At 37.9% G+C, this 8,641-nt stretch overlaps 1 protein-coding gene across 1 annotated transcript; it reads left to right on the top strand.

Annotated features, from left to right (window-relative positions):
• The first annotated feature begins 5,465 nt into the window (after positions 1-5,465).
• Positions 5,466-7,485, top strand: LOC127626589 (uncharacterized). The gene is made up of 2 exons (XM_052102490.1): positions 5,466-6,751; positions 6,919-7,485. The coding sequence occupies exons 1-2, from the start codon at positions 5,566-5,568 to the stop codon at positions 7,350-7,352; spliced, it is 1,620 nt and encodes a 539-aa protein (XP_051958450.1). The 5' UTR covers positions 5,466-5,565; the 3' UTR covers positions 7,353-7,485.
• Positions 7,486-8,641: the final 1,156 nt, after the last annotated feature.

The raw sequence follows: 8,641 nt of genomic DNA, 5'->3' as shown, positions 1-8,641 counted from the left end.
CAAACAGCCAATCATGCATCACTTCAACACTTCCTAGCCCCTCCCTAGCAACCATTGTCGAGCACCTTAACAACCAAAATCCATAGAGGGATATCTTCCATTCTGAATGTCACAGAGGCATGGGAGTTGGTTTATATCATTCATACTGACAAGCAGCCTTTGGAGATTCATGATTGGCAGCTGCCAAGCCACTCCCTAGCAACTACACAGAGTACCCTAGCAACCGCTTAGAAGTAACTATATCTCTGCACCAGAAAATCAGAGAGACTTCTGGGTTGATTTATTTCAATCAGGATGGCAAGGAGACTTGATAAGTATCACTATGTTAACTGCCTAGCAACCAGATGGGGTTACCCTAGCAACCGAGTAACAAATCACATATCTCTGCATCAGAAAAACGTAGAGACTTCCGGGTTGACTTATTTCAATCAGGATGGCAAGGACACTTCATTAGTATCACTATGGTAACTGCCTAGCAACCAGATGGGCTTACCCTAGCAACCGAGTAACAAATCACATATCTCTGCATCACAAAAACATAGAGACTTCCGGGTTGACTTACTTCAATCAGGATGGCAAGGAGACTTCATTAGTATCACTATGGTAACTGCCTAGCAACCAGATGGGCTTACCCTAGCAACCGAGTAACAAATCACATATCTCTGCATCAGAAAACGTAGAGACTTCCGCGTTGACTTATTTCAATAAGGATGGCAAGGACACTTGATTAGTATCACTATGGTATCTGCCTAGCAACCAGATGGGGTTACCCTAGCAACCGAGTCAACAAATCACATATCTCTGCATCACAAAAACATAGAGACTTCCGGGTTGACTTATTTCAATCAGGATGGCAAGGACACTTCATTAGTATCACTATGGTAACTGCCTAGCAACCAGATGGGCTTACCCTAGCAACCGAGTAACAAATCACATATCTCTGCATCAGAAAAACGTAGAGACTTCCGGGTTGACTTATTTCAATAAGGATGGCAAGGACACTTGATTAGTATCACTATGGTATCTGCCTAGCAACCAGATGGGGTTACCCTAGCAACCGAGTAAAAAATCACATATCTCTGCATCACAAAAACATAGAGACTTCCGGGTTGATTTATTTTAATCAGGATGGCCAGGAGACTTGATTAGTATCACTATGGTAACTGCCTAGCAACCAGATGGAGTTACCCTAGCAACCGAGCAACATATCACATATCTCTGCACCAGAACACACTACAGACTTCCGGGTTGACTTATTTCACTCAGGATGGAAAGGAGCCATGTATTGTATTACCTTGGTAACTGCATAGCAACCACACGGGCTTACCCTAGCAACCGAGTAACGAATCACATATTTCTGCACCAGAAAATCGTACAGACTTCTGGGTTGATTTATTTATGACCATAATTTTTGTTCTTTTCCAGTTACAACATGCTGTTTGACGAGTTTTGCCACGGCAAGCACCACTCACATTTTCTTCAGGAAATGTACCTATCTAGTTTTATCTACTATTGTTTGTTGTCTGTACAGCTGCATGTTGCATTTATAGCTGGAGCTGTGCTTACTACCCACTACTGACTGAGACTTGCAAAAACATTGAGGTTGCATTTCAAACTTGATTTGTTCCATAGGGTTCAGGGCTGGATTGGTAATCTGGCATAACATTTTTCCGGTGTGCCGACACACTTTGGGGCCGATCAGAGGTGGATTGGCCATCGGGAAAACCGGGCCGGCTGCGAAATGGACCGAATGGGCCGCGATAAACTGAAATGAGCTGCAGCGATATGCAGAAAATGAAAGCGACCCTGGGCTAAGTAAAATCCTGTGCCGATTTCTCTTCCCAGTCCACCCCTAGGGTTGGTATGGAAATTCCTTATTACAGTGGCATGGTTAATTGTGTTCATTCTTTTAATTTTATTGAAACAGTTGCACTGAATTAAGGTGTTAAATCAAAGGCCTTAATCTGTATGCAACCTCCTTAAAACTGGAGTACTTGATTACATCACAAACATCAAGTCACAGATTTGTTTAGTGTCTAAATTATGTTTTATACTGTAGGATACAAATAATGACAGCTTCTGATTTACATTTTACAGTGAACCAGACATCAGAAACAGAATCTAGGTCACAGATACAATGGGTGCTGGATGCCATATAACAAAACCATTTTTTTTTTTGTTTTGAAAGGGAGTTCAAAGCACAGTTTGAATATTAATGTACTTGCTTTTCCCCTCTTTTTGGAACCATTCTAGTGGATCAAGATGTTTCACTAATAACACAAAAGTAAAACAGGCCAATGAACTGCAGCAGGCGTTCTATTTTTGCTTCTATTAAAATGATACTGTTGACATTAATTTGTTTATTGCTCAAGATGTAAAACACATGAATCATGTCAGTAGGAATAATGGGAGTCAGTGCAGTAATGAAAGCGCATTGTTCTCCTCCCCTGCCTCAATTTGGCCTTGTAATTACATTCAATATATAAACCACAGACTCTTTGTTTTTGTTAGTGTGTGCTGGTTTTGGATTCTGGGTGAAGGGTTTTCTGCCAAATGAACAATAAAATGTTCCAGCCAAATTATGAGAAAATTCAACTCGGCTCTTAATGCAGATCTTGAATCTTTTCAGATGCACCACAAGATGTGGACGGAATTAAGAAAATGTAAATAAATGGCAAGCCAAATTAACATTCGCAATTTCAACTAGTATAAGGAATTATTTATACAGATATGTGTAATTGCATTTTAAATATGATTCAACGACACATCATTGAGAAATTCTTGAAAATGAAGTTACAGATGTCAATAATTATGTTGTTTTATTTTAAATGTTATTTTTTTCTGTAAAGAATGGGTATTTCATGTAATTACATTTTATTAATATCAAGAATTAACGTTTTTACCCGTGCAAACCTAATTATTGATTTCGAGTATGAGCATTTTCACTAGTAGTAATTCCATTACTGATATCAAGAATTTTAACAAGTGAAAATTTGATTATATATCTGTGGTCTGATATTGTTATACTGCATATTGATCGCAAAACTGTAAATTTGACAATTTGACAACGTTGCTCATGTCTCTCATTTCACTCCATGGTCTCTTTCTTTTCACATAATAACATTTTCAAAATAATAAAAATTTTAGCTCAAAATGTAATTAAAGTTCATAATTTCATAGATCAAAATTCATAATTAAAGTTAATATATTAAATTACTTGGTAAGTAGCCATATAATAAGTGGGACAATATGCATTAAGCTAATCATTATCACAACTTAAATCCCTTAAGCATGATACAAGGCCCCCCGTCAAGGTCCTGATATGCTGGGGTTTATTTTATGTTAATCCCTGGCTGACTGTACATTATCCCATTATTCATTTTACAGAACATAATTATTGATAGGATTTTAAGTGGACTTATTACAATCCAGACTTTTGTTTGAGAAAAGCATTGGGGTGATCAACACATTTGAGTTTGTGGCCTGTACTTCCTCATGTGTCAAAATCCCTGAGCAGGTAAAGTATCCTTTTTCCTCTCTGGTTCTTGTATAATAATAGCTGAGCTATCCAAAGCTGTTCTACAAGAGTAATTAGCTTGCAATAAACAGCTTTATTCTTTATGTGGTTCAGATTCTTTGTGCGTTTGGGTGGAATTACCCTTTCAGAGATGATGCGTTTCACATGTTATTAATTTTCAGACGAAACACACATCTGCTTCCAAGTATGAGTAACTTTTTTCCTTTAACTGACACTGCAATATACAGCTGCAAATGACTGTACTGAGCAGAGGGAATCGTATATTTGAGCAGTAGGATTACATCACAGCCCACTATCCATTAGAGTTGGGGTACTCGAACTTGGACTCGGACTCGAGTCCGGACTCGAGTCCAATTTTTTATGAACTCGGACTTGTCACGCACTCGGATGAATTTGGACTCGGACTTGACATGGACTTGAACATTTTGGACTCGGAAAATATTCCGAGTACGCGTCGAGTCCGCGTCACGTGTAACAATAAAACCAGCATAAAATTTGTAATTGTCTTAAAATGATTATATGTCTCCACGCCTGTCATTTTACTGCACCACACCGGCAGGCAGCAGTAGCATCATCTTATGCTTGCAGACAAAACACACACACATCACACAGTGTGGATATCAATGCGTAGGACGATGTCTTCAAAGTCAGCAATAATTTGTTTTGCTTACTGAAAATCATAGAGAATTTATTTGCAAGACATCCGGTAAAAAGAAGCACTCTGCGGATTGCAAATTTTGCAAAACAACTCTTTCTGATGTTTCTGGCACAACTTCAAATTTCTACCGACATGTTCAAAGAAAACATAAAGAAAGGTAAGTTGCTTATTATAACTTTATACCAACTTAAATCCAAATAACATTGTTAGGGCTGGGCGATATGACGATAAATATATATCAGCTGTGTGTGTGTGTGTGTGTGTGTGTGTGTGTGTGTGTGTGTGTGTGTGTGTGCGTGCGCCAACTTAAATCGTGCAAACAGAAATGAGGCCGCCTCAATGTGCATCATCAGTAATGGATTTAATGGTTTTACGCATGTACGGTCAAATAAATTCACACACATCATGTCAAAATGTAAGTCTGGCCAAGTATTCATGTAAACAGTCGGTTATGTACATTTTATGTACACAGCCGGTTATGTACATTGGTAAGACAGACGTCTTAAGTGAATGTAAACAGTTGGGAAAAATCAATTCAATCAATATCAATATCAGTCCAATATTAATCTGTTGCCGTAATTTTAATCAAACAAAATCACTCACTCTACTGATGACTAACTTTATTAAATTTAATGAGAATCATTGTGCGTGTCATACAGTGAAGTCTGTTTTACATTTAATTGCTTTAGCCTATTTAATTTCTGTAGTATTTGTTCTTACTTGAATGCAGACCTACTTATAAAACATCATTTTCGTGAAATAAGATTTAGTATCGCCTACGCCTAAACATTAGCATGTGGAGATTCCGGTCTTTAATTTTACAAAATGTTAAATGTAATTTAATTCTTAATGTGGGAAATAACATAAACCCTGCTGATTGAGACGTGTTTTTTTGTACATTTTAGTAAAGAATAAGGAAATTAACATATCACCACAGAAATGCAGGGACTGTAAATATAGTCCTTTTAAATGTAAAATAATTTGCTCTTAATGCAATGTTATTTTCATTCAATTACTTAATGTGATCTGAATTGCAATAACTAGTTAAGTAGCTTAAACAAAACTTTGAATTTTGTGGTTGAAATTTGAATCAAAACTGTTTTTGAATTACCAAGAATTGCTCAAATTTTCTCTTTTTTGTCCCAGAATAAGAGAGTACCAAAGACAGCAGCAACCAGCAGATGCAGCACAGCCCAGCATAGCAGGATTTGCAAGACCAGAATTGACCAAACAAGCAGTGCAACTTTATGATGCAAGTTCTCCAAGACAACAAGAAATTCATAATGCCATCATTAAGGATCTGCTCATTGGCTGCACTTTACCTCTGTCAATTGTTGAAAATCAGCATTTCAGGCATTTCTTGAAAGTAATGGACAACAGATACACTCCCATTGCAAGAAAAACAATCACTGAAAAACACATTCCTTTGTTGGTTGACCAGGTGAAGGATTCAATTAAAAGGAAGCTCCAGACCCAATCATCTGTGTCCATAACTGCTGACATATGGTCTGATCGAACCATGCGGTCCTTCTTCGGTGTTACAGCCCATGGATTAAACCAAGATGGAAATCAGCTGGAGTCCTTTCTTTTAGACTGTAGGAGGTTTTGTGGCAGACACAGTGGAGACAACATAGCCATGGCATTTGACGAGATCATTGATGAATATAACATTGAAAGTAAAGTCAGGTACATTATAACTGATAATGCAGCCAATATGAAGTGTGCATTCAAAGTCAAGCTACCACAAGAAGAGCAGCACAGTGATGACAGTGATGCAGAAGAGGAAAACTTAGATGATGAGAGTCTTTGGGAGGATGTGACCTGGGAAGACGAGACTGTCATGGTGAGAACAAGACAAAGGCTGTCATGTTTTGCACATTCTCTGCAATTAATTGTGCATGATGGAATGAAAGAAGCCAAGGCCTTTTCTTCAGCACTTGCCAAAATGTCAAAATTAACCTCATTACTTCATACAAGTACTACGTTTAAAGAGCGATTTGAGGCTACATTTGGGACAGATAGATCAATTCCTGCAGCTACATCCACACGCTGGAACAGTACATTCAAGCAGCTACAGGCCCTTACAGCACTTGACCATAGGGATCTCACTCAAATTTGCAGTTCAGACTTCCAACATGTTCTTTTTTCAATTCGTGAATGGAATCAACTGAAGGATTTAGGTTCTGTTCTCTATCCTTTTGCAGAAGCAACAGACCTTACAGAGGGTGAGAAAATGGTCACTATTAGTATGGTGGTCCCCACTGTACTTGATTTAAACACTCATCTGCTCCAAATATCAGAGTCAAGAAGTCATTGCCGGCCACTAGCCACAGCCCTTCGGCAATCACTTTTAAAGAGATTCTCTGGGATCTTTGTGAGAACCAAAATGGTTGAGCAAAATGGGAAAGAGGACCAGTTCAACAATAATGTATATTTCTTGGCTACAATGCTTGATCCTCAGTTTGGTCTTAACTGGGTTGATCTAGATGTAACCAACAGTGAGAGTCCAGATTCAGTGAAGAAATTCAGAGAGGATCTGAAAAGAACACTTATAGGTAATGCAGTTTATTTGCTTTAATAACCTAAAAATATATACTCTGTATACTGCAGACTGTGCAGAGCATAGAAATATGCAGTAGGCATACAATAATGGTCCTTAGGTCCCTAAATCCAAATAATGCATTTTAACGTGTGTTATTTGTGCATGTTTCATATTTTTCAGAAACTTTGACTGCAGAAGTTGAGGGCGAGGCCACAGCAGATGGAGACATGCTGCATTCTGGAGTTGATGCTGATGAAACCACAGATTCTCCTCCTGGCAAATGCCCACGACTTCTAGCTCGCTATCGAGCCCACAAGCACCTGAGCCACTCAGCTAAGGATACATGCAGCATTTCAGCTCAGATACACAAGTACTTTGATGCCATTCAAGACACAGACACAAATACAGCACTTGAATTTTGGTTGACAAACAGGGAGAGATTCCCACAGCTCTACTCTCTGGTTGTAAAAGTGCTGTCTATACCAGCATCCTCTGCACCAGTAGAGCGTGTCTTTAGCAAAGGTGGCCTCATCGTGAGACCACATCGTGCACGCTTAACACATAAAATGGTCACAGCGCTTGTATTTCTGAAAAGCAATATGGCCCTGGTTTAGTGCTTGACTGTGTGCACTATAGTACATTGCATGTTCATTGTTCATTACAACTCATTTTACAAGACCAGAGAGCGGTGTTCAGAAAGGAGTTTGTTGTTGATTAAGCACAGTAATAAAGCTTTTTTATTTGTTATTACAAGCTGATATATTTAAATTCTACTCTGAGTATTGCCTCAGCCTATTTAAATGTGGGGAGAGGCATTAAATGATTGAAATGTCAGCTTTAACTGGAGGACAATATAGTGTGATACAATAATAAAACAGGTTCATTTGTATTTTCATGCACTTGTAATATAATAAAAGTTCTACATATAGGCTACCTCTACTGTATATCTCTTCTTTTCTTTGAAAACATTTTTGATAGGAAACTAGCTCTGTTGACATAAAATAAAAATGTTTAATGGCAATAACAAGATGTAATAGTGGTATTTATTATTTCATTTTATATTGCCATTGGTTTAATGGGTTGAAAGGTTAAAATATTAATAGAATGTAAAAATTGACAATAACAATTTCTAATCTTTTTTCAATTTAATTTCTTTCTGGACTCGGGCGGACTCGACTCGGACTCGGCCTTTAAGAACTCGGACTTGAGTCCAACTCGGACACTTTTGGACTCTGACTCGGACTCGGACTTGATGTTTAAGGACTTGGTCTTGACTCGTACTCGACAAAGGTGGACTCGGACCCAACTCTACTATCCATCATTGCATTTCTTCCAGGTTCTTATGCAGTCTCTGACACAAAGGCCTGTATTTATGTATTTTATTTATTTATTTATTGAGTGAGGGGAAAAAAGTGGTTACAAAAGATACAGTTATGAATTCTGTGTTTGTATAAAGAAACACACTCACACACACACAAAAACATAAAAGCATGGCAGTTTTTTCAAACACTTTTAAGAGACCCGGTACGTGTATATATATATATATATATATATATATACTCACCGAAATGACCTGCCGGTTGAAATGCAATGCACCTCACTGATCTCTGCCTGCATCACCTCGGTCTAATGATGGACTACACTCTTGAAATGGAATATATAGACTATCAATTAATTACCAACAAAAGCCTTCATAAGCCAACTAACAAGGACAATGCATCTATGTAAACTTCTGCAGTTAATACAGGATGGACTTCAAAGACATTAGTCATTAATCTTACAGTACAGAATCTTTGTTTAAACACTGACCCTTAACACTTACTTAGTTTGATAATTTTAACCATGACTTGCACTATACATATTAATATTGGCATTATATTCATACTGGTTAGCCAGAGGGGAA

Source organism: Xyrauchen texanus, chromosome 33 (assembly GCF_025860055.1).
Source record: "Xyrauchen texanus isolate HMW12.3.18 chromosome 33, RBS_HiC_50CHRs, whole genome shotgun sequence".
In the NCBI taxonomy this organism is placed as follows: domain Eukaryota; kingdom Metazoa; phylum Chordata; class Actinopteri; order Cypriniformes; family Catostomidae; genus Xyrauchen; species Xyrauchen texanus.
The sequence above is the reverse complement of the archived record's forward strand: the minus strand, read 5'-3'. Positions and strand labels throughout refer to the sequence as shown.